The following is a 20,565-nucleotide window of genomic DNA, read 5'->3' as shown; positions in this document are numbered from 1 at the left end:
GGGGCAGCCTGTGGGGAGGGGGACTGAGGCTGGGGGTCCCACAGAGGGGCTGCAGCCCTGTACCCCATCCCATGGGGGCAGAGGGAGGTCAGGGGCTGGGATTTTATAGGGACTGACACCTTTTTGAGAACATCAGCCCAGGCAAAGCCTCTCCAAGGGAGACAGAGCTCCAGGATTGTGGGATGTGCTGGAACAGGAGCTGGGCAAGCTGGGCAGCCCTTGCTGCCACCTCCTAAAACCTTTCACTTTCTTTGTTTTTGGAATTATTCTGACCCATCATTTGGCCATAAAAATTCTCTCCCTGCACTCCCTTGGCAAAAGGAGGCACAGCCAGACGTTTGTTTTCCTTCTCTTCCCTGTTTGAGGCTTTCAGGGTAACGCTGGAGGGCAAAAGCTCCCCTGCACAACCCCCCTGCTCTCTCTCATTTTCTTCGTGGCACGGGGCAGATTCACCCCAAAAACATTTCCTGGCAATGGGCTGACTTTGTGTGGCTTTGGGACAGAATCAGATCTTCAGCATCAGCATCACCCCGAGTACCCGTTTCCAGCTGCTCCAGTGGATTCTCTCTCCAGGGAGAGAAACCTTCCAGGGAAATTCTCTCCCCCCGACATTTGGCTGAAGGGTTTTTCCCTGTAGGTGTTTGCTTCTACAAAAGAATCAGGAGAATTCTGAGCTACTCCGCACGTGAATTCCAGCTGCTCCCTGTGCCGTGGTAGCGCTCGGGAGGCTGGGGAGGGGCTGGGACCCACGTCCTGCCCCCAGAGAGAGAAAATCGCCCCTGAAGGACCCGAGGGCAGAGCCGCCCTCCCTCCCCCTTTGCACCATCCCCCACCCCGCGATTTCGAGCACTTTGAGAACTCACAATTGTTCAGGCGTTTGCCTGGAGAATTTAACCATCCTCTGGAGCAGGAGGAGGGGGGGAAGAAAGGAGTTCTGGCTTTATTTCAAGGCAAATCTGCAGCGGTGAACACACTGGGTGCTAGAGGTGTGCAGAGACACAACAGCTCATGCTGTGGGACCAGGGAGTGAGGAAAGCCAGGGAAGTTGTGTCAGGAAAACATCCAGCTCCAAACCCTGCCCTTCTGCAGGCACAGGACAATTGGGGCTCATTCCCAAGCAGACAACAACACAAAGGAGCCACTGTGACTGCACGGGAGGACGAGCTGCTCCAGGGGCAGGTGGGTGACACCTTCCCAGGGCAGGACATCAGGGCCTGGGAGGCTGCAGAGGGACAGAAACACAGAAAGAACCAGACAAAGGAAAAGCCAGGCCCTGGCAGCATCCCTCACAGCCTGATCCTGGGGATCCTGAGCCTTCTGGGAGCTCCTTGGGGCGGGGGGGTTGAGCTTGGCTGCACAACACCCCCGTTCCCACCTTCCTGGTAAATCCTGCCCTGTCCCGAGGGTGAGGGAGTCAAAGAACTCGTGGCTCACAAGGGCCGAGGTCCTGCCCGAGCAGCAGCTGGAGCAGGAGCTGAAAATGTGCCTCATGCTCAGATTTTGAGGGCCTGGAGCAAGAATTTAAGTAAAATCCTTTTCATTCCCGTGCTCAACACAGGGCACAGCAGCAGCTGAAGGGAACCACTGTGGGAGTGGGGTGGGGAGGGCTGGGCAGGGGCACCTGGCACAGGGCTTTGGGGGTAAGGAAGACACTGAGATTGGCAGATGCTGCATTGGCAGCTGTGATGGAAACAGCTCTTTTAGGATTAAAGATCTGCCACGGAGCAGAACTGGGGTGTGAAGCCACAATATGGTAACTCCCATATTCCCACCTGGAGTTCCCTGGGAGTGTCCAAGGCCATGTTGGATCAAAGGAGCAACCTCGGATAGCAGGTGTCCCTGCCCATGGCAGGAAGTGGGATGAGATGAGCTTTAAGGTCCCTTCCAACCCAAACCATTCTGGGATTCTAATCTGGGGCAATATTTTCAGCCCTGTGCTGAACAGACTCACCTTCACTGTCCAACAGCCCATTTACTCCAGGGATAAGAGTCTCCTCTGGGGCAATAAACTGGGGAAGGCAAACACCAGGACTGTGGAGGGGGCAGGAAAAACTCGACCCCAGCACTTGGGAGATGGGACTTTCTCCCCACCACCCACCTCTGCTCCCTGTTCTCGCCAGAAATGAGAATGGGCAGCAGCTTTGGTAAAAGCTGGTGAGGCCTTTTCTCTAAGAGCACAAACCACTCCCAGCAGTGCCCAGCACAGAGGATGAGCCTCATCCATCAACGTGCTCTCTCCCCAAAAAACAACACGCAGTGGGAGACTTTGGGAGGAAAAGGAGAGATTTTACCATTTCCCTGTGCCAGATAACTCTGGTTACCTAGGAACAGACACTTCCCCGATGCGGCCAGTTCTCCTCATCAAGCACAGGATGAGCATTTATTGTCTTGTGATCAGGAGAAAAACACAAACAGAAGCCAGAGCTCCACGGGTGACACGAGACATCGCACACGGACACGGCCACGTGACGCCCGGCCGGGGCAGGAGCCAGGCCCGGCCCGGGGGGTTAAGAACTCTTAGAAGTCTAATGTAAACATTTAAAAACATACAGAGGAGTCCAAAAAAACCCCCAAAACAAACAAACAAAAAAAAAGCCACAAAATAAGTTGTTCAGGCAGCGGGGGGGGGTGTCGACTTTCTGGAATTACGGTTTGTGGCTTCGAGGAGGAGGGAGGGGGATGAGGTGGCAGATCCCACCTGGGGGTTCACGGAGCTAATGGGGAGTGGTTTTGGTGTCCAGCTGCGGCCATTCCGGCTCCCAAGCATCCCCTCCTCTTGCACAAAGCACTGTCAGTGTGGCTGGGGGTGGGAGCTTAAACACAGCCCCCCCAGATCATCCATGGAACCCAGCGAGGGGCGGGATGTGCAGTCCCCAGCAACGCTTCTCCTCGTGGCTCCCTCGGAACCTCTGACCTGACGCGCTAAAAAACGGCAGAAAACCAATGGGTTTTGAAGAATTTTGGCAAGAGGCTGAGAGGCAGGACCAAGGAGCATGAGAGCCAGGACATGGGGCACCCAAGGGTGCCCAATGCCACCTTCAAGCCCATCAATCCCCCTCACCCCGTAGTGCATCCATCGTATTTCCAGGGAGTCAACGCCAGGCAGTTCTTGTATCACTCCGATGGCAAGCGACAAAGAACACTTAAAATTACACTTGACACGAGACAAAGGCACCGAAAAAGCTTCACAATGTGTTCTGGTAAGGAGGCTCCAAGCACTCCGTGCTCCCAAGCACATCCCACACCCGCCAGGAAGAACCCCCGGTGTTGGGAGCACGTTCCGTGTCCCAGAGCCTGGTCCTGCAGGGGGGGGTCAGTGCTGCTTGTAAACTGAAATTCAGGGAGGCTCTGCCCTCCAGTTTGGCCCTGGAAACATGGGTCATGCAGACTCCAGGCTGTGCTTCCCTCATTATTTACAGTGACACGGGACGAGTTAATGGGGAATTCCGCAGGGATGAGGGGAAGGGGATTCTCCTCCATGAACTATGATTCCGTTAGATAAGGCACATGTAGAGAAAATATTCAAAAGATCACTTGCAAATCTATTCCACCTAGCTAGGACCACCTCCCTGTCCCTTTTCCAGGAGCCAGTTCTGATCTCCAGCTGCTCAGTGTGGCTTTGGAGTGACCCCACTGACAGCCTGCCAGGGCAGCAGGCTCTGGGGTGCCCAACCCCTCCCAGATCCCCCACATGGAGCACTCTGGATCGTTGGCCAAAAATTTGAGAGCCAAAGGCTTGGGACACTCACTCTCTAAAAAATATTGGGGACTGACCTCCCAGTTTGGACAAGTTTGAAAAAAACATCACAGCAGGTTTTGAGGGGGAAGAGGAAACCGCAGCCTTTGCTGCCTGGATCAGGACAAGACACAGGGAATTGGATGGCTCAGGCTCCAGGAGCCCTGATGTGCAGGCACAGAATGGAGATGAATGAAGAGGCAGAGCCAGGGAAAACAATCCCTCTCAACAGCTTCATCCTCCCTCCAGCTGATCCTTGGAGAAAGGCAGGAACCTCCCTCTCCTGGAAGGGAAGTGCTGCAGACCAGGACTGCCCAGCTCACACTAAGGAGCCCTCCCTGGTCCTCCCAGCCCCACTGTAATGTTTGGAGTCCAAGGCCATCAGCAGAAGGCAGAATTAAACCATTCATTGTAACAGAACCGCTTCCAAACCGCACTGGGGGCCCAGCACCCAGACCCAGCGTTATCCTCCATCCGGCCCTGGCTGGGAGCCCTGGGAAAGGGACCCCCGGAAAAGGGACCCCCAACAGGACAAGGTGTGTCTGGTGGGGCATTTCTCAGGGCAGCACAAGGCCTGGCTGGAAGGTCCGTGGTGGGGAGCTCTCGTGCTGAGCCCTGCACGGGGGGCACATCCCCAGGGCCGGCTCGGTGCCGGATTCCAGTGAGCAACCACCAACCTCATGAGATGAATCTGCACCTTTTGAAGCACAAAGATCCGGCAAAAAGCTTTGGCAGCAGGGAAGGCAGGACTTGGAGCATCACAGCAGTCTGAGCCAGACAAAGGAGGACTCTCGTGGCCTTCACAGCTCCCGTTCCCGGCGGGGAGGGCGGGGGTTTCACAGATCCCTTCCCTATCACTAGTACCAAATAATTTAAGTCTTGCATTTCCCTTAGAGTGAAAAATTCCACATTATTCATCCAGGAGAGTAAACACCAGTTGCTACTAAAGCTGTGATTGCTGCGGGGTGCTGTGCATTCCAGGGAAGCTGAGCAGGAGCAGCTGTGGTTAGTGTTGCCACTGGGGGAAGTTGAGCCTTTTTCGGGGATGGTCAGGAGAGGATTCCCTCGAGGAAGGGCAGTTGTTGAAGGGTTTGTTCCTCAGTCTGCAACGAGGCAAATACTGGTAGCTCAAGGCAAACAAAAAAGCTTTGTGCCACGGCCGTGCAGTGGAGGTGGGAAGGGCTGACAGGATCTTCCACAGGGACCAGGAGACGAGAACCAAAAAGGTCCCAAAAAGGTGACTGGGGTGCCTGGGGGAGGGAATGCAAATGATCTTTTCCAATGACAAGAATTAAAAGACCAAAAAGGAGAGAATCCAGGCAGTTTGCAGCTGCTGCTGCTTAAGGCCATTGGTTTCCTGGGGGGTAGTTGGGCACTGTGGGATACTCTGGCAGGCTGTTCCCAGAAAAATTGCTGTACTGGGCCTCCCTGCTGGGGGGGTTCCTCCAGGCACCGCTGTTCCACTCGTCCTGAGCCTTCTGGAAGCTTCCACCACCCCCTCGGTAGATTTTATGTACCTGATGGACAGAAGGGAGAACAGGAGGAGTCACCACCAGGAGCCCTCAGCTCTGCAGAGCTGCAGCCACCTGGTCAAGGATTTGTTCCTCTCTCTGTCAGCTGGATTTCTGAGGAACAAAAGCACTAAAAATGCAGTAATACAGTGAACAGAGGTGGAAACAAATGATATTAACACCAGACTTGGACCCATTTCAGCCACATGCCCAAGACTGAGGTGAGGGATCCTCCAGCAAGGCAGCCAGAGGGCCAAAACCTCTCCAACATGACACAGCTGCTTCCACAGGGCTTCTGTCTTCTCCCCTCCTCTTCCATCTGCCAAAGCTCTCCAGCCAGTCCTACCTCCAAATCCTTCTTTCTGCAGAGGACCACTTCCCACCCTGCCACCCAGTCCCCACTGCAGGGGGAAATTAAGGAATTGTTAACGTTGGAAAAGACTTTTAAGATCACCAAGTCCAACCATGAACCCCACACCAACACCACACCATGTCCCCAGGGGCCACATCCACACGTTGTCTGAACACCTCCAGGGATGGTGACCCCACCACTGCCCTGGGCAGCCTGTGCCAGTGCTTTACAACCTTTTCCATGAAAAAAGTGTTCCTAATATCCAATCTAAACCTCCCCATTTCACGCAGCTTCACGTTGCTTCACATGAAGCTTGTGCTGAGGGACGTAAAGTGACATCGCCACACGACACGGTGACAATGCCCAGCCTGAGCTGTCTTGTGCTGTCTGGATTTGTCTCCTGGGAACTTTAAGAGACACCAGCTGACTGCACTGAACAGCCTTTCAAAGCAGTGGTGGCTGAGTTGCCTCTCCACACTGTCGCGACACAAAAGGCAGATAACCCAAATCAGAGACAGATCTGAAGAGCCACAGAATCCCAGGATGGTTTGGGTCAGGAGGGAGCATAAAGCCCATCCCATTCCACCCCCCTGCCGTGGGCAGGGACACCTCCCCCAGGAAGAACCCACCCTTAGGATGCAGATGAGCATGGCCACGGCCGACAGGGTGAACATGATGGCAGGGAACAGCATGAACACGGCGGCGGCGACGCTGGTGCTGAAGAAGGTGATGGCTGCCAACCACCCACTGCAGGAGACACAGAGAGAGAGGCAGTGGCATTAGAACTCCCTTTTTAAAGTGTCCTTGTTACCAGAGAAACTGTCTGCTCGCTTATAAGGGTGGGGAGGCCCTGGCAGAGGTTTCCCAGAGGAGCTGTGGCTGCCCCACCCCTGGAAGTGTGCAAGGCCAGGCTGGATCAAAGGAGCAACCTGGGACAGTGGAAGGTGGAAGGTGTCCCTGCCCGTGGCAGGAGGTGGGATGAGATGAGCTCTAAGGCCCCTTCCAACCCAAACCATTCTGGGCTTCATAGCCCAGAAGTTACAAGGCAGCTTTAAAGCTCTTGAAAATGAAAAGAGCCATGAGGAAAATGGACAGAACGAAAGGCAGGTATTTCCCCAAGCTCTTAACTCTTAACAAGGCCAGCACCCCTTGCTAATCCAGCCTCAGAGCTTTAAGGGGCAGCCAGCTGCATGGAGTCTGGGGACAGAAGGTCTATTCCCAAGGTGCTTTTGGTTATGCACCCAGAGATCAGAACTGGCATCAGGGAACACCAGGGTCCTCTGATTTACACTCCACCTCCATTCCTTGGATGGCAATAGCCAGGTAGGGCATCACAGCTATGACAGCAAAGTGTTCCAGGGTATGCTGGGCCTTTGCAAGACTTGTCCTTTCCACAGGAAGTTAAAATGCCAAACAAATGCACCAAGGCTGCCAGAGCTCCAGGAGGGTTTGGATGATCCTCTCAGGCCCATGGTGTGACTCCTGGGGATGGGCCTGTGCAGGGCTGAGGGTCAGACTGATGATCCTTGAGGATCCCTTCCAGCTCAGCAAATTCTGGGATTCAGGGAAACAATTATAACATAACCAGGGACAGACACCAACACACTCCCATTTATCTTAGGAGAACTCTCACAATACCTCTCCACAGGCCAACAGTGAGTCATCCCACCCTGCTCACCGGGCACTGCCAACACCGAGGGCAAGGCTGAGCCTGGTTAAATGGTGAAAGAAATGGGCACTGGGGGAAGGTGCCAGAAAGAACAAACAGGTGAAGATCACAGAATCCCAGGATGGTTTGGGTTGGAAGGGACCTTAAAGGTCCAGTCCCATGCCCTGCCACAGGCAGGGACACCTGGCACCAGACCAGGTTGCTCCAAGCCCCGTCCAACCTGGCCTTGACTTCTGCCACCACAGCGAAGAAACCCGAATTGTGCACCCCCAGGGCTGATATAACTGTGCACAAGGGAAAACTGAAAGCTTCTCCCACTCCACCCTGTACAGACTCCCACCAGCTTCTCAAAAAAGAAGGGGGAACAGCCCCAGGCTGTGTTTGCAGCCAGAGCATCCCACTCACCACGCGCCCCATCCGGAGAAGCCGATTGCCTGCAGCACCGTCAGGACGAACTGTGCCCCGAAGATGAAGAAAAAGGCCATGAAGTTAAAGGAGCTGTCTGACCTGCAGAGGGACACAGGAGGTCAGGGGGGCACTGGCACCTTGTGCTCCTTCACACTGGTGTCTGACCCCCCAACGTGGTGTCTCCGGAGGGATCCCTGTGCTTGGGAGGCTCCTCCTCTGCCCCAGGCAGGGAGAGCACACAGCTCCATGACTCAGCAGCACCTATTCCCTCCCCATAACCCGGCTCCTGAATTGCTCTACCCCAGTAACTGCACTATGGTGACACACATGGAGAGACACAAGGCTCCTACAGTGTTTGAATCATTCTCTGAGCAAACATCAGCCCAGCCTGACACTGCCCACCAGCTCAGCCACTGGCAAGGAGGCACACGGGGACCTGCCACTGGCAGGCAGAGCTTGTCCACACACTGAAAGGGATCCCTGAGCATGAGAATTCCAGCTGGGAATGTCCCAGTGCCTGCCTGTCATCGTGTTCACACGCCCACAGTTAATAATCCAGCCCTGGGACACACTAGGAGGGAAAACAGCCACGAGGGAGGTGGGTGGTGCCCTGACAGCAGAGGCACAACTCCCATCTCTGCAGGCTCCCCATCCTCAGGATGTACAGGTGAGGTCCTGGAATTTATGCAGGTACAGTAATTAGCATGAAAATGACCCCAGCAAGAGGCTGAGCAGGTGCACTCAAGGTCTCTGTCATGGGGGCACTTGGGGGCTCTGCCACAGAACATCTCCATCCCATTAAACCAGTCACGTCAGGCACATCTAAAACTCCCCAAAACTACCATTTTTAATTACACAAATGGTTCCCATCCTCCCAGGAACTCAAAGTGCCAATGATTTTGTACAGCAGATTTACACAAAGCAGTTGATTATGAGGCAGCCTGGTGCAAAGGAGCTCCAGCCACTGCCAGCTCCTGCTTAAACCCTGACAGTGTTTAAATGTTTATTATTTCAATTATTTTTATTATATTTATGTTTGTTAGTGTCATAATTCTAGCCCCTGATACCCAAGGAAGTGGGACCCCAAGCTCTGGATCCTGGCTGGTCTGAGATGTGGAAAAGCCTCCAGCCAGACCCGTGCTGGTCCAGGCATCTGTCAGCTTCCAAATGGTGGCCACAGAGATGCTGTGGGAGTTTTGTCATCCTTGACCATCCTCCCAGTCCTGCCCTTCAAATACCACCTCAGAGCACAGCCATGTGAAAGAAATACTTTAAACGGGGCCTGCTCACAGTGGTGCCTGTTGGAATCCAATTAACAGGGATTAGGCTCCAGGCTGAGCCTTCAAACAAGACTCTTGCAACTCCGACCTGAAGGGGCTGGAGGAGTCTTCAGTTGAAAGGATCTGCAGGAATTAGTAAGGATACAGAGAAAAGGTGATTCCTCATCCAGCTTTCTGGTGCAGATTGGCTCCAGCTCTGTGCCAGGGCTCTGCAGTTAATTCAATCTGGGATGTGCTGGGATGACGAGGGTTTTAGGGCAGCATCCGTGCAGGACAGGATGCCAGCACTGAAGGGTGGCCTCCTCCAGAGCACGTGGGGCTGCCCTGGCCTCTGGAATCACTAGCTGTGATCCCACAGCAGCACTGCAGTGATTTCCAGGCCTCTTCCCCAGCTGATGTCCCAGTGGATGATCCCTGGGCTCCCCACTCTGTGCGGGGGGTGATTCCTTATTTAACTGTGCACAGAGTAACCTCGGGGACCTTCCAGCATTCAGTTGCATAAACACGTACAAACAACATTAAAGGAATAATTAGAAACAGCCCTCGTGGAGCACAGGGGAGGGCAGTGGGGAGGAGTAATTTTTCCCAGACTTCAGAATGGAAATTCCCCTTTGAGCAGAGGCCCTTGGGCTTCTGGGCTCGGGATGGGGACAAAGCCCAGCCCCAGAGGGCAAAAGCTCAGAGCTGGAGTTTTCAGGTCATTTAGAACTCTCTTTTCCACCAGAAATAATCCTCCCCTGTACTCCATGATGGAGTCACTGGTGATTCAAGCACTGCCCACTGCTGCTGGCACACAAACCCAGAAGAGCATTTAAACAACTAATTTATGATGTGCCAAACAGACAGGACCCACCTGCCACCTCCCATTTCCATCAGCTGCTTTTGCTGTTACCCAAACCAGCTCATCACAGAACCTGGTGAATAATCAAAACCCAGAGCATTCTACCAGAAAGAGCTTCACCTTCAGGGTGCAAACCCCTGACTGGGGGGTGGTGGTCCCAGGCAGGTCCCTCCTGTCCCTGTGTCAGGCTGGAAGCTGCTCAGGCCCCTCACAGCTCTGCCAGGCATTACACATTAATGTCTGAGTGATGCCTCCTGTCCACAGCAAGCGTGAGCAAATGCAAATGATTATTAATTAAAGTGAAAATGTAGGATGGCTTTAAATATTTGTGGAGTTGCAGAAGGACTGGCTCCAGGGAACTGCTTTTATCTAAAAAGCAAAGCAGCCAAGCTCTTGAGTTGCTCAAGAAACCACAAGAGTTCTCAAAAACTAATAAGTTAATAGTCTTCCATCAAAATAAGCCTCAATGAAGCTCTACCAAATTAGTATGTATTTTAATGCTGTGCTGAGATGAGGGTGCAGCTAAGCTTGAGATATTTAAGTAAAACATGAATTTCACCCTCATGGGAGTGGCTGCTCACCTCCAGCCCCAGGTGGGTGACCCTCAGTCCTACAAAAAGTAACCACATTCTTCTTCATTTTGAAAGTAAACAAGAAAAAAAAATAAAAAATCTTTATCCCAGACACAGAGATCTCTCCAGGAGCACTTCCCAGCAACAACACGGGTCTCTCCCAGAGGGAACTGGAAGAGAAGCCCCTCGAGGGCTCCTACTCACCGGAAGGCTTTGTAGGCAGGTCGGAACCAGCAGACGTAGCCACAGGGGCTGAAGAGGAGCAGCCACAGGATGGCCAGGCCAAAGTTGACCCCGTAGCCTCCCCCGATCCACCAGGCCAGGCAGGCAACGATGTTCACTGCCAGGGTGATGCAGTAAACTGGGGAGAGGGCAGAGGACAGCGTGGGGTGGGGCAGCTTCACGACTTCGCAAAGAAAGGAAACGAAAAACAACGGCTGGAGCTGTGCCAGGGGGGTTGGGATGGATCTCAGGGAAAGGTTCTTCCCCCAGAGGGTGCTGGGGCACTGCCCAGGCTCCCCAGGGCAGTGGGCACGGCCCCAAGGCTGCCAGAGCTCCAGGAGCATTTGGACAACGCTGTGAGGGACAGGGTGGGATTGTTGGAGTCTCTGGGCAGGGACAGGGGTTGGACTGGATGATCCCTGTGGGTCCCTTCAGCTCAGGGTATCCCAGGATTCTGTGAAACCCCCGTGCTCTAATGGGAAGGGCCCCTGGGGCAGTGGGAAGCTCAAGCCCAGCAATGCAGCAGCTCAGAGCGAGTCACAGGTTCCCGTGTGACCCCGGAGCACACCCAGCTCTGGGGGGATCCTGCAGCACAGGGACGAGGGACCTCTTTTGGGACCTGCCAGAGGATGGAGAGACAGCAGCAACCAGTGCAACCAACACAAGACTCAGGTCAGTATTATCATGACTTGGGAGCAAGGTCCAATTTCCATTTGTAGCAAACCCCCTTTGTGAGAGGAGAGGGGTGAACCCACACTGAGTGACTCTGCTCGCTGGGGCTGCCTCAGGAGCTTCAGAGCCAGCTCAGTGCCTTGCAGGCTCTGTCTCCGCTTCCCTGGGCCTCTGAGGAATCCTGGAAGTCAGCCTGAGGCCTTGGAAGTGCTGCCTTGAGTGAGGGGATAAGCAAACTCCAATCAGGCTGAGAATATGGGACCATGGGGGTGCCTTAAAGGCCTTTTCACATCCCTGTTCCTGTCACTTGGATAAAAAGGAACAGTTGACAAAGGCCCCCAGAGCACAGCAGTGCTGCACTAAGTAGCTGTGCATGAAGTGATGCTGCTCCCCCTTTCCCTGGAGCTCACATCCCTGGAAAAGGGGGCTGCTCCCCCCCAGCTTTGGCAGGCTGGGCTCAGCCCCATGCCAGGGGCTCCCTGCTTTCCTCCCTGCAGCCCCCCAGGCTCTGCCAGTGTCCAAGAGAGCCTCAGCCCAACTACAAGCTCCTGCTTTGGAAAACAGGGGGTAACTCCTAAAAACCTGTATAAATGAGGACAGAGGAAGGAGGAGGTGGAGGGTCCAAACAGCAAAGACCCTCCAGCACAGCTGGGGATGAGCTGACAGTGACACTTTGGACCTTGGCCTCAGCTCTCTGGGCAAAATTAAATCCCTGAATTTCTCTTCACCTGTCCTGCCTGTTCCTTGTTCCACTACACGCTGTGGCTCTGCAGCTCATCTGCACATCACTGGCCTGCTCCTTCTGGCTCCTCCCTTTCCTCCTCTTCACACAGCCTGGGGGGTCCTAAAACAGCTACAAGGTTTTATGGTCATCAAATAACAGCGACAGCCCCGTGAGGAGAATGCAGTGTGGAAAGGAAAGCACCTGAACTCAGCTGCTGCTTCTGCCTCACACAGGGCCTGAGAGTTAAAATTAAACATTGCTTACTGCAAAGAGAAATTCCTCTGAGTGGCCAACAAGGCTTTATACACCCTGGTTTGGATGTGGTTTAATACTGGGGGGAAGAAAGAACATTATTTACTTAAATTAATTAATTTTAGGTATTTAAACTAACAGGCTTAAATACAGGTTTAACTTCCCATCCCTGGAAGTGTCCAAGGCCAGGCTGGATGGGACTTGGAGCAACCTGGTCTAGTGGAAGGTGTCCCTGCCCAGGGCAGGGGGTGGGACTGGATGAGCTTAAAGGTCCCTCCCAACCCAAACCAATTTGGGATTCTATGGAATTTCACTTATACAGCAATTAGCTGCACTTCTAATTCTTCTTTTCAGACGTAATTTATTCTCCAAAAGTTACATAATTAAAAAACAAACAAACAAACCAACACCACCAAGCCAAGAGCACCTATAAAGTTTTAAGGAACTTTTAGTTTACTTCAGTAAAGTTTTAATGCTCTCCCAGTGCCTCAGGTTGGAGTTTGTTCTCCAGCAGTGGGAGCTCTGGTCCAGGCTTCCCCAAACCCCCTCCACCTCAACCAAACACTCACATCCAATTAAAATAACGAGCCCTCACCCTCCCAGCAACGACTTTTGTGCTGCTGCTTTATGAAACTGGCCTTTTTTTCTCATTTACCACCTTCCCTGTGCGTGTCCCTCCCTCCATCCCCTGCCAAAAAACCACAAATCGGGGAGACCCCGACGCTGCAGATGGAAATGTGAAACCCCTGGTGCAGATGGAGGTCTCCTGGCCGTGCCCAAATCCCTGGCACCCTTCCAGCCTGCCATTAACTCCACTGAGGGACTCTTTGTTCGGGGACAGGGGAGGACAAAAGAGGCTTTAGAGCCGCAGCCTCGGCCCAGTGAGTCTGGAGGGACAAGCAGCTTCTTCAGGCAAGAGAATTACAGAGCTCATTGCAGCAGCTCCACATAACCAAAGAACAATGGAGCCACGGATTATGCCATTATTTATGCACACAAATCCCTCTCCTACACACATCCCATGCATCTGGAATAAAAGCCACGCCACCGAGTGCAGGGCTGGCAGAAAACGAGGAGGGGGAAAAGAGGCTGAACAAGCATTTGGGGGAAAAAAGATAAGCAAGGCAAAGTGGTTTTTTTTAATCTCCCAAAGCATTGCCTGTGGTTTCCTAGGCCTGCCACACTGATTCCATTCCTTGGAGAAGAATGGTCAATTTTTATTCCCAGTTTTTTTGAATGGCTGAGGCAGAGAACAGGAGCCCAGAGCCAGGAGCTCTGTTCCCATGGAATATCAGCTGGGATGGAGAGAGGATCAGCTCCCTGCTCCAGCAGGATGGGGAATGCCCTGGGGGGCTGTGGAAAGCTCAGGCAGAGCCAGCACGTGGCTAGAGGACACTGCATCCATTGGGAAGGGAGATCTGTGGATGGCACAAGGGGAAGCCTGAGCCTTCCCAGAGTGAGTTTGGGAGCCAGGGAGCAGCAAAGGGGCCACGTTGATTTTCTTGCCTAAAATTCTCCCATTTGTCTCACTTTAGGGGAACTGGGTGGATAATTTGGACAGTTAAAAAAGGCTAGAGAGGGACTTTGGACAAGGGTCTGGGGGGACAGGACAGGGGGAATGGCTTCCCACTGCCAGAGGGCAGGGTGAGATGGGATATTGGGAAGGAATTGTTGGCTGTGAGGGTGGGGAGGCCCTGGCACAGGTTGCCCAGAGCAGCTGTGGCTGCCCCGTCCCTGGAAGTGCCCAAGGCCAGGCTGGATCAAAGGAGCAACCTGGGCTGGTGGAAGGTGTCCCTGCCCATGGCAGGGGGTGGGAAGGGATGAGCTTTAAGGTCCCTTCCAACCCAAACCATTCCATGATTCCATGATCACTTGATATTAATAAAGACATCAAACATATTCTGCCTGTTCCCTTTTCCAANTTTAAGGTCCCTTCCAACCCAAACCATTCCATGATTCCATGATCACTTGATATTAATAAAGACATCAAACATATTCTGCCTGTTCCCTTTTCCAATTTCCTAACAGGTTCTTCTAGCACTGATACTCTCTTTCAAGACTCTTCAAAGATTCAAGGCACAGCAGCTCAAAGTTTAGGCATGAAGTTATATCACAGTATTCAAGTTATATTACAGTATTCCAAGAGGAATCCTTGCTCCTCAGCAACTAATTACAGTCAAAACTTCAAAGCACATCGGCCACTGGGATCTCTGGGGGTTTTATCCCACATACACCTTTCCCCAGCACGGGTTTCTCGCTGAACTTACAGATCCAGACGTGGTAGATTCTCTTCACCAGGAACTGGTGGTCGATGGGAATTTCATCGGCGAAATTCTGGTAGAAACAGGGTTTCAGGGGGATGAACTTGGGGAGTGGGGGGAAGTTGTTCACCTTTTCTGCAACACAGAACACAGAGGACATTTATTTTGGGACATGCAAGGTTGAGAGAGGGGAATAGGAACAACCTAATAAGCATCACGTGGATTTAATGCCTTTACACAAAAGGTGCTGCAAGACAAAAATCTTGCCAGGATGAGGTTCCTCAGAAAAAATGGAATGAGTTTTAAGGTCCCTTCCAACCCAAACTGTTCTGGGATTCCATGATTCTGTGTCAGGGATGGTTTTTTCTTTTTAAAAGACTCGTGATTTTCAATAAAAAAGGGTATGTTCAATTTTTTTCCTGCAAGGGTAAATCCCAGGAGGAAAAAAAAAAGCAAATTAAAAAAAAAAAAAGAAAAAAAAAGCTTTGCATTCAGAGACAATAAATCAGCAAGTGCTGCCAAAGGCACTGTGGTGAAGAAAACCCTACCTTGGGAAGAAATTATGTTTTAAAATCAAGTAATTAAATGCCCAAATCCTCTGCACTGAAGCTGCTGTCAGCTCCCAGATTTGTCTGTGTGTGCCTGGATGTTCCTGCATGTTTGGGAATGTTTGCTCTTGCCTTGCAGAGCTGATTAAAGTTTGCTTCCAGGGCATTGTGACTAATTGTCTCTCGTCTCCTTCAGCCCCAGTAAACAGAATTAAAAACAACCAGAGGAAGAGATGAGGAATGTCCCGGGAAAACCTCCAAATGGCACAGGAGATGAGAGGAAATGTCTGAACAAGAACTGTCAGCACAAGAGTTCCTTCTCTTCCCATTATCTCCACGGGAGAAGACAATCTGCAGGAGCAGCTCCTGAGCTCCGTTTGGTTTGAAGGTCGGCAGGGAAGAGCCTAAAGCTTAAGCCAGGCTTTAGGAAGGAAGAGCCTTCCCCTCATGCATATTTTCACACAGAAAATCTGGTGAGGAGAACTCCCACTGGGGGCACATCAGAAGCAACTGTGGAATAACAGCTGCAGTCACCAGCCCAGTTTGACTTTTCCTCCTGAAAACAAACATTAATTCCTCTGCCCCTCCTCCCCCAAACCCATTTTACGTTGATTCAGGTGCCCCCTAAGCTGGCTGGAGTTACTGGTTAACCCCTGCTGCTGCCCCCAGCACATGGATGAACAAACCCCACCAGATGCTGTCCAAGTCCACGGGAATTTGGACTCCTTGGCACTGATTTTTTGTTTGCTGTAAACACCTAACAGGGTTTCTCCTGCACAGTGTGTCCCTGCAGCCTGGAAAGGGACTTCACAAGGCTGGACCAAGGGAAAGGAGGGGGCACAGCTCCTAAAACTGAGCAGGCAGGTCTCTAGGGAAGTCAGTGAGAACCAGATTAATCAGACACAGGGTTCTCTAATAATCTTTGGGGTTTTTTTGAGGGATGAGGAAACTTTTGTTCTGTCCCTCTTCAGCAGCTGAAGCTGCAGATTGTTCCTGTGGCTCTGCTCCCTCCCATTTTCTGTCGTGGGCAGCAGAGCTGCTGCCAGTTTCTAATGCAGATGGTGGGGCCAAAACCAACCAGCCACTGCAGTTTGTCATTTCTGAAGCTCATAAAATGCCCCAAATTGTTTGCTAGGTGCACAGAGATGGGGATTCCACCTCCTCTCTGCTCCTGCCCACCTCCTCCCACCCAGAGACCAACTGTGGTTTCCAACTGCTCTGGGTTACTTCTGAGATCAGACAAAAGAAATGGAATTAAAACATCCCCTTTCATGTCTGACTGCAGAGCCTGGAGTGCTGCAGCTCTCCCATCAAGGCAGGGATCAACACCCTGCATCAGCAGACACACCCTGTGCTCTCAGAAACCAAACTGCAGCCCCAAGGAGCAGCAGCTGCAGGAGAGTTCCACACTTCCTCCTACCTTAAAAAAGCTGCAATTTTGTTGCTGGTTTCACTACAAGTAAAATTCAGATGGACCAACACCAATAGCACAGCTGGGAGTGCTGTGCAAAGCCTCTGCAAGGAAGGGATTATTCCCAGGGATTTTTTGGTGAATAAATTCCATCCTCCTGAAACTTTTCAAGCAAGTCTCACCTGAGCCTTTAGCACTCGAGCAGTGACCTCAGGTGACAGATTCCCAGAGGACACAGCAGGAAAGTGAACCTGCCCCAGGTAAGAGAAGCAGCTGAAGAGCTTTAGGGAGCACCAAGATCTCGGGAAGGGACACAGGTCATGTTCCTGACGTGTCACAGCCACCACAGCACAAAGGACAACGCTTTTGGAAACCACCCTCCCTCCTTTGCCATACTGGAGGTGCTCTTACCTGCCATTTCTGTTGGGAGTGTTCCCTGGGGAGGTTTCAGAAAGAGCAACAGATCTGTTGGAGAGAGAAAAACCAGGTCAGCACGTGGCAGCAGCCAGCACCCAGAGAACCTGCTGGAACTGGGAGGATTTCCAGCACAGTGTGTGACAGAGAGCCCATGGTTCCCACCACAAACCACTCATCTCCAATCACCCAAAGCAGGAAGTCTGGAACATCAGAGAAGGGATCCTGATTTCTCCTTGCTCACAGAAAGCTCTGGCAGCCCCTCTGGCAGCCACTTGCAAGGTTTGTCTTATCCAGCAGCCAACAAATGTGCTCTTGGCAGCCCCTGGCAGAGGCTGAGGATGCTCAGGGAGCCCCTGCCAGAACATCTGCACCTTCCACACAGGGCAGGGTGGGACCCAGCAGAGCTCCAACACGGAAGAGACATTTGTGAGCTCACCAGACTTAAAGCTTCATTTAGGTGTTGAGATGATGTGTTGGCTCCTGGCTCTCCGTGCTCCTTCCCAACTCCTGGAACAAACAGATAATCCCTGTTAGCTGGGCAAAACAAAACCAATATTCAGCTGGCACCAAACCCGACACCCCTCAGTGTTTTAATCATTCTGCACAACCCTTCCTAAAACACAGGTTCATTCTTCCTGTTACCTCCACTGTAAGTGTGGCAGAAGCAAATCCTGGGAAGTTTACCCAGCACCAGCTGTGTTGCTGATTTTGGCAGAGCTGATCCCACAGGATGAAAGGCACAGAGAGGTCTGTGCCGAGCTCTCGTTCCACCCCTTCTTCCTTAAGGATGAAACACGTTGTGTCCCCACCTGCCAACTCCAGGATGGGAGCTCAGAACAAACCAACCCCCAAACCAGCGCTGTGGGGTCTGACAGGAGCACCAGCAATGAAGGCACCCTAAAAACTGCCCCTAAAAACACAGCCAGCACCGACAGCAGCCGCAGCTCCGGGGCCGGAACGGCCGCGCCGGATCCAAATCCCTCGGGATTTCCAGCAGCTCCTTTCCCTTTGCTGCACCTCCCTGCTGTCCTCCTGTGTGCCCTGGGAAGGTCTGGAGGCTGCAGAGTTGACACTGGCACCATTGTTTTGTTGGGGTTGCAGTTGCTTTCCTTTCGAACTGAGCTCCTCCAGCCCAGCCCTCGGAGACAACGGCACTGGGAGGAGAACCAGGACCTGCACGGGCAGATTGTTCTTGTGTGCAGAGATGCAGTTATGTACAAGCTTAACTATACCTACACAGAGAACATGTTATTTTCCCAGACCAGCCCATAGAAAGCCCCAGGTGTGGACAGGACAGCTCAGAGATCCCTGTCCCAGCCAAAGCCTCCGGGCTGTCCCACAGCACCGACAGCACCCGGGGTCTGACAGCGTCTCGGAACTCATGGTTTAGAAGTGGGACCCTTTTGCTTTGCATTTTTAAATTTTTTGACTAGAAGCTAAAATGTGAAGACAGTTAAGAACACCAATTAAAGCTTCACCCCACCCTTGTGCAGGCTGAGATCTGTAAATTTTGGGGGAAAAACAAATGACACCAGTTATGGTGACACACGAAGAGAAAGGGATCTTTCACCAAAAAAATGAGCCAACAAGCAAGGTCCTTCTTCAGAAGAGGATTATTTAGCCCCTACACTTCAGTGCCAGTGTCCTACAGAGAGGTGGGAGGCATCAGTGTGCCCACTGGAAAAGGGATCAGGAGGACAGAGTGAGGGACACATTCCTGGGTTGGTGGTGCCCCCGTGGCCCAGCAGTGGTTCTCCTGTGCCCTTCTGTCTCAAGGAGACTGTGGTGAGTGGCTTTAGCTCAAATAAATAGATAAAAACCCCAGAGAAAGCACCTTCTGGTGCACTCCCCTCTCATTTCACCCAGCTGTGCTCATCCCCCTGCTCCTCTCCTAACAAGCCTCAGCCTTTGGTGCTTTGAAGACAAAGAACATGAAACTGGGGTGTCCTGTGCAGGCCCAGGAGTTGGATTCGATGATCCCTGTGGGTCCCTTCCAACTCAGGATATTCTGGGACTATCACTTACAGAAGCTATGACAGAAACTTCTGGATATTCCCCTCTTCAGCCACCTTTGCTTCCACGGGTAATGGCACAGAAGTTCCTGGGACAACTGATTTCCCTACAGAAAGACATGGTTTGGACCCACAAAACAGCATTAAGGATATTTCCTTCTGCAAGGACAAGCACATACAAACAAGTCTGACACTGGATAATCAGTTCCTGAGATGTGTTCACCTTCCACTTGTTCAGCTGCACTGAGACTCCATCCCAGCTCCCAGCAAAAGGAAGGGGAGCTTCCCCCAGGGATGAGCCCAAACCTGTGGGAACGAACCTGAACTCCAGGATCCAACCCACTGGTGTTTCTGTTCAGAGCTCGGGGATACACTTGCACAGGAGTTGCTATTTCCCAGCTCACCACTTAATTTGGGCAGGATTCCTGCAAGCCCTTAGATCCAGGGCCTGGGGATAACAGGCCTCAGCTGCACAGCCAGGGAAACGTTTTGTGTCTAATAAGTGATGACAGGGCTCAGCCTGGATGGTCAGTGGCTAAAACTCCTTCAGAGGGAAAGTTTCACTGTGCAGCCTAAACATCCTCAAGCCAAGCTCCAGCTGCAAGATCCCAGGATAAGGGACTAGATTACAGCAAAACCAGGTACATAAACAGGTATTATCCAACAACATGTGGACTTGGGCAAGATAACAACACTTAAAATCATGGAATGGTTTAGGATGGAAGGGACCTTAAAGCCCATCCAGTCCCACCCCCTGCCATGGGCAGGGACACCTTCCACTAGCCCAGGTTGCTCCAAGCCCCGTCCAAGATGGCCTTGGACACTTCCAGGGATCCAGGGGCAGCCACAGCTTCTCCTGTGCCAGGGCCCCCCCACCCTCATAGGGAAGAATTTCTTCCCAATACCTAATCCAAACCTGCTCTCAGTTTGAAGCCGCTCCCCCTTGTCCTGTCACTACACGCCCTTGAAATAGTCTCTCTCAATATATAAATCAGCTCTCTATTCACCAGAACATTTTCAGTTTAATTGGGAATAGACAAAATCCAACACCCTGCAATCCGCTGCAGAGATATTTTCTTCTATAACCCACTGCTTGTGGAGGGAGGAAAATCCCACAGCCCCCGAGGAAACCACGGTGTGAAGTGAACTTCCTTTTTCCAGTGTGTTCATCCGTGGTCAATGAATAACTCCAAAGTTTACAGTCCAATGCACATGACTCAGGAGTCCACTGGAGACAGTTGGAGCTTTTCTTCACCAGGATCTCACAGACAAAATGCCCAGTGTCAGTTCAAGGGACACCATTTCCCTCCTAACTCAAGACAAGAACGCAAGCAGGGCTGTTTGTCCAGGCAGAGAACAAGGCGAGTCCTTTGACTGTGACTCCTTTGTGAAATGTTTCACCACCTCAGATTAGGGAAAATTTTGACTATCATAGAATCCCAGAATATCCTGAGCTGGAAGGGACCCACAAGGATCATCAATTCCAACTCCTGGCCCTGCACAGACACCCCAACAATCCCCCCCTGTCCCTCACAGCGTTGTCCAAACCCTCCTGGAGCTCTGGCAGCCTTGGGGCCGTGCCCACTGCCCTGGGGAGCCTGGGCAGTGCCCCAGCACCCTCTGGGGGAAGAACCTTTCCCTGAGATCCGTCCCAACCCCCTGGCACAGCTCCAGCCC

General features: G+C 52.3%; 1 protein-coding gene across 6 annotated transcripts in view; it reads right to left on the bottom strand.

The window, feature by feature from the left end:
• Positions 1–1,844: 1,844 nt before the first annotated feature.
• SCAMP4 (secretory carrier membrane protein 4) overlaps positions 1,845–20,565 on the bottom strand; it is a 22,195-nt gene continuing 3,474 nt past the window's right edge. For 3 of the 6 annotated variants that reach the window (XM_017837061.1, XM_017837058.1, XM_017837062.1), the window contains exons 2-8: positions 17,313–17,383; positions 16,871–16,924; positions 14,507–14,635; positions 10,574–10,730; positions 7,674–7,775; positions 6,229–6,346; positions 1,845–5,253 (exon numbers count right to left, since the gene is read on the bottom strand). In XM_017837061.1, coding sequence (XP_017692550.1) covers positions 5,077–5,253; positions 6,229–6,346; positions 7,674–7,775; positions 10,574–10,730; positions 14,507–14,635; positions 16,871–16,877 — 690 coding nt within the window. In that variant the 5' untranslated portion in view covers positions 16,878–16,924; positions 17,313–17,383 and the 3' untranslated portion in view covers positions 1,845–5,076. Of the gene's footprint in view, positions 5,254–6,228; positions 6,347–7,673; positions 7,776–10,573; positions 10,731–14,506; positions 14,636–16,870; positions 16,925–17,312; positions 17,384–18,901; positions 19,637–20,565 lie in introns of those variants that run through there. The other 3 variants (XM_017837063.1, XM_017837060.1, XM_017837059.1) reach the window with 3 other exon arrangements.

The sequence above is a fragment of the Lepidothrix coronata genome, unplaced genomic scaffold, assembly GCF_001604755.1.
Source record: "Lepidothrix coronata isolate B3197 unplaced genomic scaffold, Lepidothrix_coronata-1.0 Scaffold290, whole genome shotgun sequence".
NCBI classification, from domain to species: Eukaryota; Metazoa; Chordata; class Aves; order Passeriformes; family Pipridae; genus Lepidothrix; species Lepidothrix coronata.
Note: the sequence above shows the minus strand (reverse complement) of the source record. Positions and strands in the feature narration are given on the sequence as shown.